General features: G+C 49.7%; 2 protein-coding genes across 17 annotated transcripts in view; both read left to right on the forward strand.

Annotated features, from left to right (window-relative positions):
• JAKMIP3 (Janus kinase and microtubule interacting protein 3) overlaps positions 1 to 4020 on the forward strand; it is an 82352-nt gene extending 78332 nt beyond the window's left edge. For all 15 annotated transcript variants that reach the window (XM_084525865.1, XM_084525860.1, XM_084525866.1 and 12 more), the window contains one exon: positions 1670 to 4020. The gene's annotated coding sequence lies outside the window, so the exon portion shown is untranslated. The remainder of the gene's footprint in view (positions 1 to 1669) is intronic.
• A 437-nt stretch (positions 4021 to 4457) lies between these two features.
• Positions 4458 to 20558, forward strand: DPYSL4 (dihydropyrimidinase like 4; the record flags this gene model as incomplete). Of its 2 annotated transcripts, none has more annotated exons than XM_084526315.1 (14): positions 4458 to 4760; positions 6943 to 7031; positions 7327 to 7511; positions 8314 to 8478; positions 9870 to 9931; positions 10029 to 10109; positions 11516 to 11584; positions 11710 to 11830; positions 12532 to 12688; positions 13946 to 14087; positions 15062 to 15232; positions 16653 to 16832; positions 18693 to 18864; positions 19527 to 20558. In XM_084526315.1, 14 exons carry the CDS (start codon positions 4458 to 4460, stop codon positions 19616 to 19618), a joined length of 1989 nt encoding a protein of 662 aa, XP_084382441.1. In that variant the 3' UTR covers positions 19619 to 20558. The 2 variants fall into 2 exon arrangements, with proteins under 2 accessions (XP_084382441.1, XP_084382442.1); XM_084526316.1 differs by lacking the exon at positions 4458 to 4760 and adding an exon at positions 5412 to 5480.
• Between the last annotated feature and the right edge of the window lie 1079 nt (positions 20559 to 21637).

Raw genomic sequence — 21637 nt, forward strand, 5'->3', positions numbered from 1 at the left:
CACAAGATTTATTAACATAAGCTGATATGTTGGGTGATTTTTTATGCATACAAATATCCAGTTGGTATAGGAGACTATTCTAGCAGGGGAAAAAAGCCAGCATTTGCAAACTGGTATGCTCGGGAACAAAATACCTGATGAACATTCACTGCGTTTCTTGCAGAGTACTCTTAAATGCCAAAATCAAAATAAGAATTAAGAACATGCATTTTTTCCAGCCTGTGGTTGCAGTGTAATTTGCGTGAGTATTGGAAGACCCATAACTGTTAGCCTGATCTTTAGCTAATGTAGGTCGCCATAGCTTCATTGCATGTAGCATAGGTAGTTTCCTCTGGCTTAACAGAAAGAAAGAAGAAAAAAGAAAGAAAAGAAACAAACAGAGGTCTTCCCCCCGCCTCCCTGGGAGGAGCTGCCCTGCCATCTGCCACTATGAGTGCTCTCACGGTTCTGCGGGTGCTGTGGAGTCACAGGGTGGTGGAGGCTGGAAGGCACCTCTGCAACCAAGCACACCTCACTGCTGAAATCTGCCCAGCTAGAGCAAAAATCAAGTCAAACTTCCAGCCAACAGAAACGTGCTCTGGCACTTCAGCCAGTTATTAATCCTGCCTAACATCAGCACACTAAGAGATCCTAAAGGAGTAACTTAGCTAGCTGAGTAAAAGCCCGTGTGTTTCAGTTATCTGCCTGTTATTCCCTGAGCATCTCTCGTGTTTTCCCCAAGAAACGGTGACGTTCGCACGCTGCTGGTGGTGTCTGCTCCCAGCCATATGGGGCACGCGGCCGTGCTGGCTGCAGGGGCAGGGGGACCAGCTGCCAGGATCCCCCGGGAACGGCCCTGCACAGGCAGTGCCAGCCTCTGCAGAAGGCAAGGGCATGTGATACGGGGCCCGGGCTGTCAGCTCTGGGTGCTGAGTTTAAACAACACCCCAGAAAACCTCCTCAGCACCGCACGGCGTGCGTTAGCTCCTGGCCCCCTCCCCGGCCCAAATGCAGGTGCTTGGCGTGGCCCAGCTGACAGAGCTGCTGTGCTTTCCTTCTCTGGTCTGTGCACTGTGGTTTATGCTGCTTCCCATGCATTTGCCCTAGAAATACCCTTCTGTTGGACATTTGGCTAAATTTAGAGCTGCAAAGAACGGTCCAGGAATGGAGATCACGGAAGGGCAGGAGATCAGCTCGCACACAAGGGCAGGATGTCATTTTGGGGCAGCTTTCCTCCCTTGAGGAGGTCCGATTTGGCTCCTGTAGGTATTTAACTCATCCTTGCTGTGACACAATTCCTTTTGCTGCCCATTGCACTTACATAAAGCTGTCTGTGGGGACCAGCTCTCTTTGAAGTGGCTTATACTGCTGCGTCGTCTCTTTGAAGTTCCCAGTGCCTGGCAGGAGCGTTTAGCATCGATTATGTTCCTGGCGACAGACTGAGATGTGTGCTCGTGCAGGATAGCCATTCAGTCCCTGGTTTGGGAAATGGAGAGGAATCATTTCTACTGGGTTTTTGTTTGTTTGTTTTCAGAGAAAAATCACAATTGGATAAACCAACCGCAACTGTAGAGTGAACACCTGCCAAACCTCATAAACTGGAAATGCTGAAGTGCTTGGGACTGAAAAATCACCTACTGCAGAGAGAATCGCAGCAGTAGTTAATTTTGATGTTTATTTTATTCTATAGGTACCTGCACTGCTTCTGCAACTTATGTTGAGTTTATAAAGCTAAGAAGAAAATCCCTTGATACTGAAATCCTAAAAAAACTCCAGATGTTTGTACATCAGTCGTCCACTTTAAACTGGACAGTGTGAACAGCAAAAGGAGCTAAGCTACAAAAATATAAGAAAATGAATTATTCATAAAAGTGTTATATTTGTACTGAAGTAGTATGACAAAACATTTTAAAGCAAAGGTTATGGATTGTGATATCAGCATATGATTATATTATAAGAGTGATTTAACTAATTCCAGTTCGACCAGATATGAGCATCTATATTGGAGTTACGCAGATGAGCTAAATTTTTACTTCCCCATTTTTTGCATAAAACGTTGTTAAATCCTGTGTCCATTTTGAGTTCTCCTTAAACACGATGTCCTAACACACTCCGTTGGTTGGAAGAACTGCAAACAATAGTGTGTGGTGACTACCTGCAGTCTAAGACGTTACTGGACTCTGGTGGAGACGTTGTTGGCTGGAGGCCTGCCAGAGCATCCCATGCTGGCATCTGTCGAAATGCCTTAACTCACCGCCCGAGCGCACGGCCCCGGCGCGCCGGGGGCACCGGAGCGTGGAAGCTGCTATGGGTGTGAATGTGCAGGATATCTGCCGCGCTGTTCAGGACCTGGAACGGCGAGGAGCAGTGTCTCTGGAAGCCGCTCGGATACATTTCACCTCGGTTTACTCAGGCCATGCTTCTGCATGTTGTGTATATACGTCGAGAAGTTCAGTTCTGCTCCCCCCTAAATTAGGCTTTCTTAACCATGTTTTCTTTAACAAAAAGCTAACTGTACAGGACAGATACATGTGTAAATAAGGGGTTATGCTTATGTATATGTTAATATTTATATGTAAAAAGTTATGTATATAGGAAAGAAAAAAAATGGCTCAAAGAATGTTTTTAAAAGTTTCTTGTGTTTAAAGGCACAGACAGGACATTTCCATAAGTGTGCTATTTAATTTCAGCATAAGCGTTTTTCGCTCAGTTTTCCATCACTTTTATGTTGATCCCACCGGGGCTTGGTGTCATGAGCAGGGCTTTGTGCAGCTCACAGGGTCCTTGGCCACAGTGAGAAGCCGTCCTGGTGAGCAGTGCCCTCACCGCTGAGACAAGCTGCACCAGACCTCGGCTGCTGCCTTCTTACGCACGGCTCCTGCGCGGCTCCTAACAGCACGGTGCTCTCAAAGCCACGGGGCCACGGGGGGAGGCATTCCCCAAAACTGGGCTCTGTCTCAAGGCGTTCCTCCTGCAGCCCCCCCACGGGTGCAAGGCGCCGGGGCCCATCCTGACCGAGCGCCTGCTCCACGCCGAGCAGCCGTAAGCTGCAGCCACCAGCACCCCGTGAAGACGCCCCAAGCATCCTTCAAACAATGGCAAGCTGGGGGCAGACACAAGAGAAACCACGTGTATCACCGCTTTCATTGCCCATCTATTACCATAGCTATGTTTGCCTACCAGAATTTGAAAAGTACGTATAAATGCAGTAGCTCATAATCGTAGACTTTCTGAAGCAATGCCAAAATAGTCATAAATGTTCACAGTCCAGGTAACGCAGCGCTTGGGTTGATGTGAACCACGAGTTGTGCTGACCGATTACAGCATGTGCATAGCAATGCGGATTTTTTTGATTACGTCTAAACTAAAATCCATTCGAATTGCAGCTTACTTCGTCAACAACCGTATGTTGCGTGTTTCAGGCCTGTACTTCTTGTTCAAGCTGTTGAAGGACTGTGGCTATTAGTTAAAGTATTCTGCTCTAGAAATATCTGTAGCCTTCAGTGTATCCTTGAGTGCCTTACGCAGCTCGTGAACAAAATTACTGACAGTGAAGAGGAGATGAGATGGGAGTCATTCCTGGTGGTCTGATGCCAAATCCCCTGGTGGCTCCAATGCCACCGCTGAGACCTGGCAGTGGGCAGTGTGTTTTAGCACAGTAATGGATTTAGTTTAGACTCAGGAAATTGTATTGTGAATATGTGTATTAAACCATGTACTTACGTATTGTACATTTTATAAAAAGGAACTACTGTAAATTTATGCAAACTGTAAACCAGAGAAAATGTTTTTGTTTTTGTTTTTGTTTTTTTCTTCCCCCCCCCCCATGGCCAGTGTGCCGTGACTTGTGTTCTCTAAGATAATCTCTGAATAACCATACCCTGAATACGTAATGTTTGGTTCAGTGCTGAGACAGTAATTGACAGGCCTAAAACGGGGCTGGATCGATCAATTACAGAATTTTACACATATTTTTGTATTGTGATTCATATGATATATATCAAGAGACTTTCTATTCATTTGTAAAATACATAAATTATTGTAAGCTTTTAATAAAAAGATCTGTTTTAAACCTTGAAATGAGACAATTTGCTTTGTTTTGATTCTTCTCCAGGCTGCAGCTGAAAGCCTTCAGTTATGCCCAGCGGTTTGGTTGGTTTGTCTCATTCTGATGCCCGAGCTCTCGGCCCCGGGGCTTTACCTGCGTGCGTGGTGTCACGACAACGCGATGGCACCGCACGAAGGATCGCGACCGAGGCGCGCTCCCGCAGCCCCCGCAGCGCGACCTCCCCCCGCGCCCACTCCGCGCCCCGGCGGAGCGGCGGCGCTCTGCGGGCAGCGCAGCCCAGCCCAGCCCAGCCCGGCCCGGCCCAGCTCAGCCCAGCTCAGCCCAGTTCAGCCCAGCAGCGGCAGGACCTCGGGGCGCTCCGAGCGGGCCCGGGGGACGCACGGCGGGGCGGGGGCCGGGGGTGCCCGGTATGTCGGGGCGGCAGGCGGAGGCGCTGCCCGCCTGCTTCGCGGGGCTGGGCGCGGGCAGCCCCCGGCCGCGGCAGAAGCGGGGCGGCATGTTCTGCAGCGTGGAGGACGCCTTCGACAACAAGACGCTGGATTTCCCCTCGCTCGGCGCCGGCCGGACCCGCGGCCCCGGCCCCGGTCCCGGTCCCGGCCCGTCCGACGGGCACGGTGCCGCTGTCCCTGCCGGCAGCCCCGGGGGGGCCGCGCCGCCGCTCCCCTGCACGGGGGCCGCCACCACGGGAGAGCCGCCCGACGGCTGCCGGCAGGTAGGTGAGGGGCGCCCGCCGCCGGGGCTCGGCCGGGACACGGGCTGGGCTGGCTCCCTTCTGCGCCCCCCTTCCCTTCCCCGTCCCGTCCCGTCCCGTCGGGGGCTCGGGGGAGCCCGAGCCGGGGTCTGCGGCAGCGAGCGGGGCGCTGGGGACGGAGCCGCTCCCCCGCCGCTTCTTTAAACTACAAGAAAGGAGATTTCGATTAGACGTTAGGAAGAAATTCTTCCCCGTGAGGGCGGCGAGGCGCTGCCCAGGCTGCCCCAGGAGCTGCGGGTGCCCCATCCCTGGCAGTGCCCAAGGCCGGGCTGGGGGACTTTGGGCAGCTTGCGCTGGGGGCGGGGGTCCTGCCCACGGCAGGGGTGGCACAGGACGGTCCCTAAGGTCCCTGCCTCCCCGCCCCGCTCCGGGCGCTGTGGTTCCCGTCGGGGGCACGCTCCCCTCGGCGCTGGCGAAGCCCCCGGCCCGCAGACGGCCCCGCACGGCCGAGGGGAGCGCGCCCCGAGGTGCCGCCGGCCCCGGGCTGGGTCCCGCAGCCCCCCGGCCCCGAGATGCCGGCGGCGCGGCCCCGGGCCGTGGAGGAGGGGGGGCGAGGGGGAGCGGGGGGGAGCCGGCGGCGGGGGCGCGCAGGCGCGCACGGGTGCGCGCACGGGCAGGGCGGCAGGCAGGGCAGGCAGGAGGATGTCGCAGCCGGGCAAGAAGAGCATCCCCCGCAGCACGGTGAGCGCGGCGCAGCCGCTCCCGGCGCCCGGAGCTCGCCGCGGCCCGGGGCCGCTCCCCGGCTGCCGCCCCCCCCCGGGCCGGCCCCGCACGGGCCCTCCCGTCCTTCCCCTCCTTCCCGTCCCCTCCCGGCGGCGGCGGGCGGCCCCCGGGCCCTTTGTGGGCCCGGCCCGGCGGCTGCCGGCTTTGTCCGCCCGGCAGCACCGAGCCGGGGCCGCGGACAAAGGCGAAGGGGGCGCGGGGCGGGGGGCGCTGGGCCCGGCGGAGCCCGGCAGCGGTGCTCGGGGGGGATTCCCTCCTTCCTTCCCCTCCTTCCTTCCCCTCCTTCCTTCCCCTCCTTCCTTCCACTCCTTCGCCCGCTGCCGGGGCTCGGGGCAGCTCGGGCAGCTCCGCTCTTTCTTCCCTTTCTTTCTTTCCTTTCTTCCCTTGGCCGCCCCCCGGCCGCGCTCCTGCGCGGAGCCTTCCCGGGACCGGGGTGGCGGGGCCGGGAGCGGGGCGGGAGGCGCTGAGCGCCCCGGGGGCTGGGGAAGCAGCAGCGCAGTCGGTCGGTGGCTTCCCCGTGCGGCGCTGGGGGCTCTGGAAGCAGACGCCGGCTGTTTGCCAGGCTGGGCGCTGCGGCAGCGCACGGTGCATCCATCCATCCATCCATCCATCCATCCATCCATCCATCCATCCATCCATCCATCCATCCATCCATCCATCCATCCCCCGCCGTGCAGCCGGCTCCTGCAGCCCCCCGCGGGGTCTGTGCCCCGGAATGTCCCCGGGATGGCCCCTTCCAGCCCTTAAAGGCACCGGGGAGCAGGGAGGGAGCCCCTCGTTCCGCTGCAGTTCCATGTTTACAGAAATGCAGCTGCTTTCTGATTTTTCTGGTTAAAGATCTTGTAAGGCTGACAACCGTGCCACAGTCTTGCTTTGAAATGAGGCAGGTCCTTGAGGCATTAGCAGCCTCTGACAAGACTGGGGAAACTAATTAGGGAATGCCAATAAATTACCGGGTTAATAAGATGCACTTAGCAGCCCTCACTAGAGGCACTGATGGAGGAGCAGATGCAGGACTGAGCTGCGGGATGTTGTCCTGCAACACTGCTGGAGCCGCCGGGCAGCCGGACCCAACATCGGTCACGGGTCCGAGCGGGCTCCTGCTTGGGGTTGCTCTGCACGGGCCCCACCACAGCACCCGGCTGCCTGCACGCTCCCTGCGAGCCGGGCCTCTGGAGCTGGGCTCCTGGGCTCTGCACATCCACAGCCTGGGCTCATGGCACACATCAGAGGAGATCCTGTCTTCCTCGGAAAGTGTCTGTGGACTTTTCTGCAGGGTACAGCTGGGCTTCAGTATGGAACACAGGATATTAAACTAAGTTTGGATCGTCAAGGAACAAAATGCTAAGTCCTAGACTTCATAAAAGTAAACAAGCATTTAAATAAAGCAATCTTGATTTTTTATTTGTTTTTCCACTAGAGCGATCAGCTTCTAATCAAGGGAGGAAAAATTGTCAACGATGACCAGTCATTTTATGCAGACATTTATGTGGAAGATGGTTTAATAAAGTAAGTTTATAAATATATATATATATATATTGTAACTAAATTTCCAGGCATACTACATTTAATTTGAACAAGTAAAATTACGTTTGACAATTAAATTTGTCATTTAATTTGAACAAGGTTTCTTTCTGTCAGCTTTTCTCTTGGAAATACGTCCCCTATCTTAAAAACAAGAATTTTAGGATATGGCCAGGCAGTGGCTAGTGTGCCCTAGTGGCTAGGGCTTGGGCTGGGCTCTTTGTACACCTGCACTTAAAAGTTGCTGCCACTTACCAGGGCACCTTAATACTGTTTTCAGACAAATTGGAGAAAACTTGATCGTGCCCAGTGGGGTGAAGACAGTTGATGCCTACAGCCAGCTCGTTGTGCCGGGCGGGATAGACGTGCATACGAGGCTGCAGATGCCCGTGATGGGGATGACCTCTGCAGATGACTTCTACCAAGGCACGAAAGCAGCCCTGGCAGGAGGAACCACAATGATCAGTAAGACGGAGCGGTGTCTGAACAGACTGCTAAGTAGAACATTGTGTAGTGAAACACATGGGGCCTCTTGTCGTGGCAGAGTTTATTTATCCTCAAAGCAGAGAAATATTAATTTTTGGTATAGTAATCAAAACATCGCAAAGCTAATTAAAATGCATTATGTGCCTTTCGGTAACTGCCTTCCTCTGCTGTACACATATATTGCAAACATGTAGCTGTTCCTGCTTCGCCTCATAAGACAGTAAAGCAGAAGAAAACTTTAAACACCTTTTTATATTTATTTTTTTGTTATGTATGTATTATAATTTTTATTTCTGTTTTGTTCTTATTCTGGTCCCGAAGCACACGGTAGTATTGGCCTGAAGGAGCAGCTCTGAATAAATCTGCTGTCGCTCTGTACCGTGGTCATAGCCAGTACTGTAGGGAGTAAGAGCAAACACAAGAGGAAGAGCAGAAGGGGATGGGCGGTGCGTGGCTGCACGTGGGGGATGCCCAAGGGAGCTGCGCAGCAGTGTGCAAGGCCATGCTTTGTCCTCTCAGCTTGCCATGTGGTGGAGGCTGTAAGAAAAAAGGAGGCATAACAATAGCCATAAATCAGTTAGTCTGTTTCGTTTGTTTCACTTTTCTGATACATTTATCTGTAATCAAAGCTATAAAGGCAAATTACTATGAAAATGTCTCTTTATCATAGCAGTGAAGTCTTGCACAGAAATACCTGTGGCTGTTGTAATCTCCAGGTGTTTCTCTAGTCACACAGAGCTGTCCCTAGAAAGCATACCAATAATCTGCAGTATCTCCTCAGTTGACCACGTGTTCCCCGACGCCGGGACGAGCCTTCTTGCTGCATATGAGCAGTGGAGAGAGTGCGCCGACAGCAAGGCCTGCTGTGATTACTCACTGCACGTCGACATCCCTCGCTGGCATGAAAGCCTGAAAGAGGAGCTGGAAGCCCTCGTGAAAGACAAAGGTAAGGGCACAAAGAGCAGCGTTCTGACACACCCCCACCCCCACCAAAAAAAAAAAAAAAAGAATATTGCAATATAGGCACATAAGCAGGTTCCCCCAGGGTAAGCTGTGACAGTGCTCTGCAGGAATGCTTTTATCCACTGGTAAATAAATGCATACATGCATGGGACCTTACTCATTTGCTATTTAGGGGTGAATCACCCTTCTCTTACAATCTAGGTTAAAGATGTAGACAAGAGTATTGACACTGGATTCATACCCTAACGTATTTTGCAGGATCTTGTTCATCTGCTCTTACCTCTGGGCAATTTACAGCCCAGTATTGAAAATCTGTTTTGGAAACTACAGAAATCGCATCAGGCTTCCTGAGTCAGGCTCCCTGACTTACAGACAATATTTAAAGAAAAACATTTGAGGTTGGGCTAACAGGCCCAAACGCTTTAGGCTTTTCCCAGAGATGTCATTTGTGCTTCTAATTCCTGTACATCCTAAAGTATCCCTTGGACATAGCTTACCAAAAAGCTGGCCATGTGTCAGGAATACATGCATTTCATTAATACTTAATTCAATGTTTTGGACTACATTTTGCTTTCAGATATGCTAATGTAGAGCTAAATGACTTCAGTGTAATTTGCAGTCTTGCAAGCAAGGGCTTAATTGGTCAATTAACATAGGAATTTGCAGTGAATTTCCCATTAAAATGCTGAGCGGATGAAGTAATGCAGCCATTCGAAGCTTAAACCAGATATTTTTCATATGTATGTTCCCATGAAATACAGTTTGTTTGCAATTTGATCGTAGTTTGGGATTAGTTGTTGCCTTTATCCATATAAAAAAACTGTGGCAATTGTCAGGCTTTGACTCTGTGCTTCACATTACATGTTTGATAGAAATGAATTAAGATTGTGTGCAATGCTGTGTGCAGAAATACTGTACATCTATTTGTCTAACTGAATGCCAACAGTGCTTTAAAACAAGAGAGTCTCATATTGTGTTGTACTTTGTGGTCTTGGCACTAATGCATTAATTCAAATACAGTTAGAAGTTGGAAAGAAACCATAAATTCAGACTTCTGGAGGGAAAATTAAGATTGGAAGCAATGCATTTAATTCTGTGAATTCAGGTCAAGTTACAGAGAGTACCTAAATCAGAAATGGACGATGTATTTTTTTTGTTCAGGTATATCCAAACATAGGAGAGTGTTGTCTCTCATGACTCCCAAAACGTGGGGTTCAGCTCTCACGAGAGGAGTTTCAGTGCTTAGCCTTGGTTTGCTTTCAGCCTAGCCCCCCCACACAAAGCACCCGAGTCGAGCATCCCTGCTCAGCCCGTACCAGGGTGCTGCGTTCTGGGCTGTGACAATAAATGCAGGTGTCATTTTCTTTTTTCAAGGCGTGAACTCCTTCCTGGTTTTTATGGCTTATAAAGACAAACTTCAGTGCACTGATGCCCAGGTAATACAGACAGCCGAGGTACAATAGAAGTAATTTTGCACTTCTGAGCAAAGACCATAATTTATCTGATACTGGGCAACCCCTTCTCTCTTGACAGATGTATGAAATATTCAGCATTATTCGAGACTTGGGGGCCATTGCCCAAGTGCATGCTGAAAACGGAGACATCATTGATGAGGTACAGTAATGACGTTCATTTAAATTAAAGGTGGAGCAGGGTAACTTGATGTAAGGCAAAGTGCTGACTTCAACAGATAGGACACAGACTCTAACAGAAGGTGCCAGCATGCTTTTAGCATTCATTTGATGCTGCAAAATCAGCAGAGATATTCAAAATGAGACGAAGAGGAGTAACCTGAAATTGCTTTGTGAAGGGAATCAGCATGCACTTCTAGTGTGTGCTGTCTGCTGCTGTCACCTGGATTGCTCACCTCTGAAATCTCTAGCAGGGCAAACTCTCCTTCCTCTTTGCATGTTGATGCCAAGCCTTGAAGAGGGCAGGGGAATCCAGAAATGGTGTCAGCCCTAACCTGCCCCTTCTCTCCTCCCCCCACAGGCTCCTGGTGGGATTTGGTCTCCAGAATAATCTGAGTACCAAAGCTGTGGAGGGAAGGGGCTGAGAGGAAATCTTGTTGTGGTAGCATGTGCAGACACACGAATGTGCAGGAGGATCTGGGGCTCCTGCTAAAATCAACGGCATCCTCCCAGCTTTTCCCATGCGCTTGGGTTTCATCACAGGAATCTGCTCAATAGTTCCCAGATAGGGGCCTCTTAAAGGTTGACTGACTGCTTTAAGTGATACTTTATCACATTTATCTTGTTCAGAAATCTTGAGTATGCTTAGAAGCCTTGAGGACTTTAGAAGGTTAAAGAGTTTTGCATTTTTTAAATAATCTACATTAGACGTGGTAATATATATATCCAAAAATGGCTTTCAGGAATTTATTTGGAATTGCAAACTGTTTATTATTTTTCCTCTTTAGCTTTAGAGAAGAAAGTCCTAGGTAAATACTGCAAATAGGTGATAGATGTAGAATTAGACTTGTGGTTCCTTTTAGCTTACGGTCACTTAAGTGTTCAGTATGGTGTGGGAGGAGAGTTTAAAATGAAAGCAGAATCCCAGTCCTTGAAATGGGTTTATTTGAACAAACAAGATAGAGGGTAATTCCCACCCTCATCTTCTCTTCTTCCTTGGGCTTCTCTGAGCAGCTTCAGCCATGGACTCGAGGGTCCAGGAGATACCTGCTCCTTTTCTAGCTGTCAATCATATTTAGCACAGGCTTAGAGTAAGCAGTGGTGGGTCTGAAATCCCAAATCTTCCAGAACTGTAACTGGGTTTAAAAAATGGAGAAAGTCCAAAGGACATGTAGCAGTTCCCAGTCCAAAGATGTTTCCACAGCATAAGCTGGGCCTTCCTTTCACTCCCAGCAGCTGATGGATTGCCACAGATACCATGTAATTGTATTCATTTATCATTTACATGTATCATGTAATTGAATTCACTTCTGAGCAAGGTGAGTCCCACATTGCTTCAGACGGACTGTTCACATTGCTCACCGCTCTTGTTCATCTTCTTCCCCCTAGGAGCAGAAGAGACTCTTGGACCTTGGGATTACGGGGCCAGAGGGGCATGTCCTGAGCCGCCCCGAGGAGGTAAAGTCAACAGCTTTTCCAGCAGAACTATCCAAAGCTGCAGACCAGCCACGGCTTGTGGTGGTTCAGCTCTGACAGAGATGTCTTGAGATGTTCTCTGCTTGTATTCGTTTTTGTGTCGGCAGGTTGAAGCAGAGGCAGTGTACCGGGCCATTACAATAGCAAAACAAGCCAACTGCCCCTTGTACATCACAAAAATAATGAGCAAAGGTGCAGCAGATGTGTTAGCCCAAGCAAAGAGAAAAGGTAAAGCACTATTTAATGTTTGCACACTAATTAAGCCAATTTAAATACATCCAGGAATGTCATGCTAGCTGCAAGGTTTAAGAACTCGTTAGCACCTGAGTTCTGTCACATTTTAAGGGTGCTAAAACTTGGTGTTGGCTTTTCTTCACAGAGTATGCCAGAGCTAATTGCTCTGAACTGAACTCAAAAGATGTGAAGAGATGTGCTTGAAACTGACACCCGGATCTGAGTAGATGCAGCAAAAAAAAATAACACCTCGCTTCTGATCATTTCTCATGAACTAAACAAAAAATGGAACTGGAACAAACTCCAAAGCTAAATGGGGTGCGCTGGGGAGGGCTAGCAATGTTCCTACAGGGAAGCAAGGTCGAGCAGTGTCCTGAGCACACGGTGTTGTGCGGCCACGGCAGCCCCCAGCCAGAGATCCTCCAATTTGATGTAAAGAAATGTGTAACACTTATCAGAGAGAAATGTGGGTTTTTTCTAAGGAGAAAAGAGATGCATTCAGAACTCGTTCTGGCAGCACTTCCCAGTTATCTGAGATAATCTGAGGGATTAGTCTATATTTAAAAAGCCAAAATGCTGAGAGCACCAGAAGTAAATGGAGCCATCCTTATTGCTAACCATGGTATTTGTGCTGTGTGAAAGGAGGCTCAGGGGCACGCAGCGCGTTTGCAGTCACTGCTCCCATTGCTCTGCAGGCACTGTTGTGTACGGGGAGCCCATCACCGCCAGCCTCGGCACCGACGGCTCGCACTACTGGAGTAAGAACTGGGCCAAGGCCGCAGCCTTCGTCACCTCTCCCCCCATCAGCCCCGACCCGAGCACACCGGACCGCCTCACCTCCCTGCTGTCCTGGTGAGTTCTGTGCCGTGCCGTGGTGCCCACAGCCTGCCCGCCGGGGCGTGGAGGAGCAGTGCAGATGGCATTCCCTGGGGGGCACACTTCTTCATAGCAAATCGTAAATCTTGGGTTGTTTTTTCTAACAAGGAGCCAGGCGACAGTCGTGTGGCCGCTTTGAAAGATAATCTAGGTTAGGCTTTGATGAAGCCGGCTAGCTGCTAGCAGACTTCTCCCATATAAATCAGTCTCCCACGACCTGCCTCCATCCGCAGAACTGCACACGGAGTGTGCTGCACCCTCTGCATCACCCGAGGGCCCAGGGAACAGGGACTCAGCGCCCAGCAGTGCTCTGTCTTGGCATAACCCACGGAAATCTACCAGTATTAGGTTAAATTTACAGTAAATTGAAGGGTTTCATCAGAAGCAACGTTAGGCATTCACAAGCTTTTAAAATCTGAAACATAAACATTGAGGGCATGTTACCCTGGAGAGCTGTTTTCAGTCAATTGTTATACAACAAAGCCCATCATGTCAGCTTGAACATCTCTGGAACAGTTCACAAACACAACAGACACTGACAAGTCAGCAAACAAATGGACAGGTGAAAAACAACGCCTGCATGTGCTCAGTCTGTATCCACAGATGCAACAGCGACTGGAGCTTTGCATTTTCATGCAGTACGTATACATACAGTGCTACGTAAAATGTAATATCTTACAGTACTTTACATTTGGTTTTATCCAGAATCTTGTTTTATTTAACCATATCCTTGCTTTAAGAGCTGTTTTAGCACCATATCAAAAGAATGGTTCTGAGACCCACCTTCATAATAAAACAATATGAGGTTCAAAAGGAAGGCACGAAGATTAAGATGGTTACTAAACAGTAGAAGTAATAGCTAGATTAGGAGAAAATATCAAAAGCACATACGGGGCTGCTGTTCCTGTTCTTAGAAGATTTCAGTGCTTTATTCCTGTGCAAACTGGTAGAGTGAGATGCCTCTGTGTACTTGTAAAAACTGCCTCAACGTACCTTGACTTTCAATGGGATTTAAAGATCTGAAGTCGCCTGCCTGTGTGGCAGCGTTTATTGATTAAATCAATGCACATCAAACAGGCGGAGCACAGAGCCCGCAGGCCCTCGTGTCACACAGTCTTGTAGGCCAGGGTGAACTTCACCCAGGCAGCGCAGCCCTTTCACAGGAAAGGAAACACGTTTTCGCCACCGCACCGCTCTGTGCCTCCTCTGACCACCTCTCTCCATCTGTCCTAGCGGGGACCTGCAGGTGGCGGGCAGCGCCCACTGCACGTTCACCACCGCCCAGAAGGCAGTGGGGAAAGACAACTTCACCCTCATTCCCGAGGGAACAAACGGCATTGAGGAACGAATGGCGATAATTTGGGAAAAGTGTGTGGTAGGTACTAAAACAACACCGGTTTTGTGGTAGGCACTAAAATAACACTGATTCCTTCCTCCACGCGAACGCAAGTGGATGTGAAGAGTGCTTGTGTCAGATGATGTCAGATTTCTCATTAATTCAAATGAGCCCTGAAGTGTGACATTGTCTAGACTGCTCCTTCAGAGGAGCTTGATAATGGGAGAGAATGAGACACTCCAGTGCCTTCAAAGTGTCTTCAAAGGGTTCGCTGGGGGAACAGCCCCCCTGCCTCAACCTGCAGTCAGGAGAGAGTCCTCCACAGATTTCTGTAAGGGGAGGATGCGATGTTGCTCTTCACTAGTGTTCGCAGGAGGCCCGGGGAGGTTGGTGGGGACAGGGAGCATCCTTGGTACCTGCAGGAGGTTCCCCCAGCCCTGTCCCACACCGCTGCAGGTCAGTGTGCTCAGCCCCATGGCCTGCCGCCCCCCAGAGCGCCCCTGGGAATTCATCGCCTGGCACGGAGCGCTACGGGGACACTTCCCAGAGCCAGGGAGCCGTGCTGAAGTCCTGCGTAGGCTTTGTTCTGGAGGAAACAAGGGAGTTCTGCAGGAGTTGGACTCAGTGATCCTTGTGGGACCACTCAGATTTTCTATGAAATACAATTCTGTAAATCACAGTGTGGCTTGGTGTGGAAGGGACCTTAAAGATCATCCAGCTCCAGCCCCCTGCTGTAGGCAGGGATGCCACCCACTAGATGAGGCAGCAATTGAACGTCTGAGTGGTCCATTTCCAGTTGTTTAATGCTTCAGCAGGGCTTAATTACCATCACAGGAACAAAAATCTTGAATTAAATACTATGATCAAGACTGGGGGATTTTTTTGGTGTATAAAAGCGCTAAGAGAAAGGTTGCATGTAATCTCTGATTTTGTATAGAAAGTGCAGATTGGTTTGTGGTGGGACCGCCGTGCTTTCCCATATCAAATGGTTCTCCCTTCCTTCTGCTCTCCAGGTCTCAGGGAAGATGGATGAGAATGACTTTGTAGCAGTGACCAGTACAAATGCTGCCAAAATCTTTAACTGCTACCCCAGGAAAGGGCGAATTGCAGTCGGCTCTGACGCAGACTTGGTCTTGTGGAACCCCAAGGCGACAAAAATTATCTCAGCAAAAACCCACAATTTGGTAAACTATATTTTAAAGTATTTTCTTGAGATGATACTACAGTCAGAAGAGAGCAGTAAAGTAATACGCTTCTTCAGATCATACAGATTGGTGCATTCACCAAGAGATGAGTAATGTGGATAAAATGATGAAGGACCTTGCATTTGTTTAAAATGCAAGCAAATAAAAATATCCCTTGTTTACTGTAGAACTGGAGAACTTGTGAGGGGCAGGATTGTGACTGAGTAGCTGGGTGACTGATCTGAGACAGTCTGCCTCTGGAACACAGATCTTATGACTGATGTGCTCGCTGCAGACTGGGAGAAAGGGGTTGACCTTGTTTTGAGTATTAAACTAAAACAAAGAGCATGTCCAGTGAAGGCAGCATGCGGAGGCCTGATGCACATGGGGGAACAAACCCCAGCTCACATTAATTCCTGTTTGGTCAATGTGAACTTCTAAGTTCCAATTCAGAAAAGAGATAGTAGTTATTTTAATACCTGTGCAATGATTATAGAAAACAGCTGCTCACAGCATAAAGCCATTTTGCCACCAGAGCCAAACACCAGCATGCCCCAAAGGCCCAGGTGCACTCTCCTCGGGCTCTGGTCCTTGGCAGGTGTTGCTGGTCAGCAGAGTGAGTCGGTCAGAAAAGGTTTGGGGTGTCTCTTGGTGGCATTTTATCCGTGGTTTTCCAGGCTGCAGACATCCCCAAATTAATTCCAACATGAGTCTCGGGTAGAAAGCTGTAGTTGAAAGTGAGGGATGCATTTGAGGTGGAGTGAGGTTAGTTAAAGATGGAGCTGATTTAAATTAATGTAGAAACATTTTTTGGCAAAAAGGCTTTTAATGAAGAAAAAATATTATTATTGAAATATTTGGTTGTTTTCTTTAAAAAAAAATAGAAGCAGTTTATTTTTTTGTCCAGAAAATCCTCTTATGCTTTTTAAAGATGCAGCATTTTTTCATGGTAACGTTTGTTAGTGATAGTAATGGGAATATTTGAAAAAAGTGGTCATGATTTTGCATTTCCCATAAAACACAATTCTCATTTATTGTGGTAGAAGACTTGCAGGGTCTTGGAAAAAGTTACAGCAACTTTGTCACCAAAAGGAGAACTGCTGCATAGGTCTTCTGAGGTTTTGAAATAATTAATTGTTAATGTATAGTAAAAATCTGGTTTGCTTCAGGAATGCCCCAGGTCTTTTTGTCAACTACTGAATCTTCTGGGGATTTAATTTTTCTGTTCTACTTTGCCTTAGTTCATCCAATTAGAAGAACATTATTATTGAAATCTAAAGGCCTAAGTTAAGTACAGTTAATTGTGCATGAGGAGTAATGTACAAAAAAATGCATGTGTGTGTAACTGGATAGACTGTGACCTCCTTTTCTTAAATCTTAAATTTACTTAACATCCTGGTTTGTTTTTTTTTTTTTCCAGAATGTGGAGTACAACATATTTGAAGGCACGGAGTGCCATGGGGCTCCTACTGTGGTCATAAGTCAAGGAAAAGTTGTTCTTGAGGATGGGAACCTGTTTGTCACCCAGGGATCAGGTCGCTTCATTCCCAGAAAGACATTCCCTGATTTTGTTTATAAAAGAATAAAGGCAAGAAACAGGGTAAGAAGAATTTTATTTGCAATATTCCCATATTTTCATTGCAATTTCCTTGCATCATTGTACTGGTCACTGTTCTGGTATGCCCGCTGGTGCAATGGGCAGCAGAAACAAGAGTATTGTTAACGCTACTCCTCCTCACACCTTGGAAATCTGTAATGTCATCATGTAACCGCTTTGGTTATGGTTATCATGTAACCGCTTGGCACAAACTAATCCGTCATGCCCGTTTTAGTATTATAATTGATCACACCAGTTTATTAGTATTACTTACCTGTTACAAAGTTATAGAACAAAAATATGGCTTCTACCAAATCTGTTTGTTTTGTATTGAGGTAGAAGGGAGGAATTCATCTCTACCTGTGCTAGAAATGATTCCGTTACTGTATTACCAATCCGCTGCTTTGCTTCTGTCCGTGACTAGTAGGGGTAGTGTTCAGTAGCTGCTGGAAATAACAAAGTCCTTCACAGTGTGCTAGCACAGCTTTTTTAGGAGGTACAAAGACATTCAAATGTATACAGATCTCCCTAACAACTGCACCCTCCCTCCCTTTTTCCATGCGTTATTTTAGACATTTTCATTACGCACTGTAGATGAATGCAGTGCAAGAATCACAAACCCCAAGCTCACCAACAGCACTGGCGCTGGCAGCAGCGGTCCCAGTTTGCCTCTGGAGTCCCTGCTGCAGTGGAGTCAGGGGAAGGTCAATGGTGTTGGGGCAGCTCCCAGCAGAGGGCAGGACCTTGTGGCCCACCTCCAGTCCCTTCGGGCAGCCCAGCAGCACCGGCAGCTGCAGCACAAGGAGCCCTGCAATGTCAGCTCCATCTCCCTGGCACTCATGGCATCCTCTGCATCACTCACACACGGATGCCATGCGGGCTGCGGGGACAAGGAGCCCCTGGGCTTCTTGCTAGCAGTCAGGTTGCGTCTGTGTTAGCTTTGAAAGAAGACACCCTGTGCCACTGCTGTGTCCTAAAGGATGGAGCTTGCTAAATATAAACTCACTTACTGAAGGTCCCTGGTCTCCTGGCTAGATGATAACTGAGTGTCAAGCCAGGCAGTTGTTGATTTCTTTGTTAAGTTAATTCATTTGGGCAGGCACATTTGGTACTTTGCAAACAACCAGACAGTCTGCCCATGCCATCTCTTGATCCTTGATTTAACTGGAGCTTTGGAAAAGAGCTAGGGTCAAGGGGAGTGCTGTAGAGCACTGAGCTGGGTATTTTCTCTGCGTGACAGTCAGCATGAAGATGAAGGTGACATATGAGAAAAATTGCTATAGAAAACTTTCTATACTTGTTGATAACCTATCAGTGTGTCCCTTCTTATTTGAAACCCAGCACTTCTCATCTGCAAAACAAGCCCATCCTGACCCCGTGGCTCCCAAACCACTGTTTTGCCTGTGAGGAGAAACAGCCTTAGGCACATTCATGATGAAGGACTGGTAATGAAGTCCTTTCCCTGTGCCAGCTGTGGCTTTTCTCATACAGGTCTGAAGGGACGGAGTGTGGCAGGACGTGGCAGTGGCACCACGTCTGATCGTGCCACTGGGACGCTGCCAGTGGGGCATGGTGGGCAAGGGGCTGGGCACCTCCTGCTGCCCACCTTTACGGGGTCTGCTGGTGGAACGTGCTGGGACTGAAAGAATCAAGAGCAGTTTTATGCTCATTTCACAAAATGCAGGTAACCCCTTGTGCAGTAGTTTTGCAGGACTAAAAAGTGCTATTCCTTTTGGGGTGAGTGCAGGCAGGGGCTAGTGCGGCACGGCTGCAGCAGTAGGTGAGGACCCGAACCGGCCGGGATCCCGTTCGGGATCTCCCGTGTCTCTGCATTCCTCATGCCTGCTCCTTCCCTCCCCGCAGCTGGCCGAGGTGCACGGCGTCCCGCGGGGGCTGTACGACGGGCCGGTCCACAACGTCGTCCTAAGCACGAAAGCCGCGGCGCCCACCACAGCATCGAGGATGGCGGCCTGCATGGGCAAAGTGCCGTCCGTCCCCGTGCGCAACCTGCACCAGTCGGGGTTCAGCCTGTCGGGTAGGTGGGGGCCCGGCGCAGTGGGACAGGGCCCGGCGGTGCTGAGGAGCTGCCACGAGCATGGCCGGGCCTGGCGGGAGGCACCTGGAGCGGGAGGGCAAGGTGGAGCCCACGGGCGGTGGCAAGGCCTGTGGTCAGGGCTCTGGGAAAGTGATAAATATCTGTACGACAGCTGGCTTGTTCAGCCGGGTTCCGTTCACATAGCTCCATCCTCAGGAGCCAGCAATAAAACCGCCGCTGCCCTCCCATGTAGGCAGAGGGTGCTTCAGCGCTGCCTGGCACAGCATCCCCTGACAATCTGCCCGGCAGCGTCAGTGACCTTGGAAAAAATTACACTTTGTCTTAAAATACCTGCCATCATTTTGTTCTCTTGGCTGGCTGAACTCATACAGGTGGATCAGTGTTTAATAAATCTGCAGGGTCCCATGCTTTATTGCATAGAAGCTGTTTGTTTACAGGAAAGCCATTTATAGTGTCCAGAAAGAAGCAGTAAAAAACAAAGGCATTCAGGCAACCAAAGTCATTCCAGACTGTACCGTGATAATACAGCATCCAAATTAACATCTACTGAAAACGCTCGCCCTGCTCATAAGCGAAATTCTTGATGACTGCTGCATGAAAGCTCGCGGATGTCACAGCCGTGTGCCTCTCCCTTCCCGCAGGGTCGCAGGCAGATGACCACATTGCCCGGCGCACGGCTCAGAAGATCATCGCCCCGCCGGGCGGGCGCTCCAACATCACCTCCCTGTCCTGATGCCGCGCTCCTGCCCGCAGCGCCCGGCCGCCCGCGGTGCTGCCTCCTGCCCACGGCAGCCCCACGGCAGGGGCTGGGGCCGAGCCGGGAAAGGCACGGTTGGTTCCCTCAAGCTCAGGATGAAAGCGAGGCATTCATCAGATACCCCGGGCCCCTTCTTCTCTTAGGTAGAAAATAGACGAAGCCAACCCAAGAGGTAGTGGTGATAGTAGTGCCCATCTGCATTCCTCCCACTCCGTAGAGCTCCCAGTCTGTATTTCTTACCTAGATACTCAGAAAGCCCTTAGCATATGCATGCCAACACCTAGAAGTACGTTTTAAAGTGTGTTCAGCGGTGCTGCTAGCTGTCTTGTGACCAGGATGACCTGAAGGTGCATTTGGCTGGACTATGCTCCTTTCTGTCGCTGTCACTGCCCTTCCTACTCCAAGGACTTTTTCGTGATGCACACTTTGTACACAGCACATCGGGTCTGTTGTGCTTGCAGCTCTTTACACCATCTCCTTGGGCAGCTCGGGCATGCTCCAGGAGCCGTCACTGACGAGAGGCGCAGTGGTACGAGCCCACAGCGTGGCCAACTTTGGCTGTAGCATCCCTGGGGCTGGTGCAGGTGCTGTCGGGGCAGGCCAGGGTCGTGGTTGTGTTCGTGGGAGCCACGTGTCCGGTCTCCTGTAGTCTTGTTAGGCTCGTTTTTAAAGGTTATTTATACATTTTTCAAGTACCAAGTGTATGTCTTACAACCAATAAAAGGCTCATTTGAAGGCCAGTTGCATATGACAGACTTTTTTATAAAGGCTACTCTACCCCGTTTATTATATTTAAAGGTACGTTCAGTAAAAGTGAACCTCTATGCCACAAAGCTATGCATGGACCTCTGACAGAATGGATCACCATTTGGGTTTTGTTCCTTGCTTGGAATAAAATTTGTTGGAAATCCTGGAATGATGGAAGTGGCTGACTGGTCTTAGTCTACTTTTGTGTGGTCTTCCTTGGCTTTTTATGCATGACAGTTTGTAAGATTCATTCCTGACGTGTGGGTTTCTGCACACTGACAGTAAGAGTTTGGTGAGGTTTTGGTGAGTTGTTTTTTTTTTTTAGATTGCCTACTCTGACCTATATCTCATAGCCCCATGCAATTACATTTAGGAATTTCTGTATCAAATACAGATGAATATGCAATTGTTCAGATATATTTTATTTAAAAGAAATAATTTATTTTTGTTTAATGTTTTTCTTTTCTTTTTTTTTTTTTTGCCTGCAGTTACAACGAGGCTATTGAACATCTATTTATTTTCTTCCTGAATTGTGTTTTGTTTCTTTCTAATAAAAAGCATTTTCCTTCAAAAAACTGTAAAATCCATTCCTAGGGAAAACGCTCACTTGAATGAATTCCCAAAGCTGCGTGCTGCTAGGAAGCACACCCCCCACCCAGCGGGGCTGACCGCAGCCAGTAACCCAGAACACGGGCTAGCACCCCTGGGTTTTCCTAGGCCCTGCACTGCCCCAAATCCTGCTGTTCCTAGCAGGGGACTTTCTGACTTTCTGCAAGCTCTTCCTTGGCAAGATGCCTTCCTTCAGCAGCCAGGCTGCTTGTTCATAGAGGCCAGGGCCGGGGGGACCAGGGCAGTGCCTGCAGACACCGTCCTCCCCGCTGAGCCCCGCGGGTGGGGTTGGGGCCAGTGCCCCCATCAGCCCCCAGGAGCCCCCATCAGCTCTGCTGCTGAGGAGGGGTTTGCATTTGTTCCCTCCGTGGGGGCTGTTTCCCAAAGGGTGTCCTGGGGAGCAGCAGAGCCCGCAATGCTGCAGGCTCACCCCTGCCTCTGAACGCAGCAGCGGGGGCTAAAACATGGAGCGTGCCCCCCCGGGATGTGTGACGGGTCCTGCAGACCCAGCTGTCTGCAAATGCATCCAGAGCCTGCGGGAAGCGAACCCACCTGGGGCACAAGCAGCCTGCGTGGCCTTAATTCCCTCTGACAGCGTCGCTGCAGGCTCTGGGTCAGACGCTTCCAGGCGCTGGCTCA

The sequence above is a fragment of the Aythya ferina genome (genome assembly GCF_964211825.1).
Source record: "Aythya ferina genome assembly, chromosome: 7".
NCBI lineage: Eukaryota > Metazoa > Chordata > Aves > Anseriformes > Anatidae > Aythya > Aythya ferina.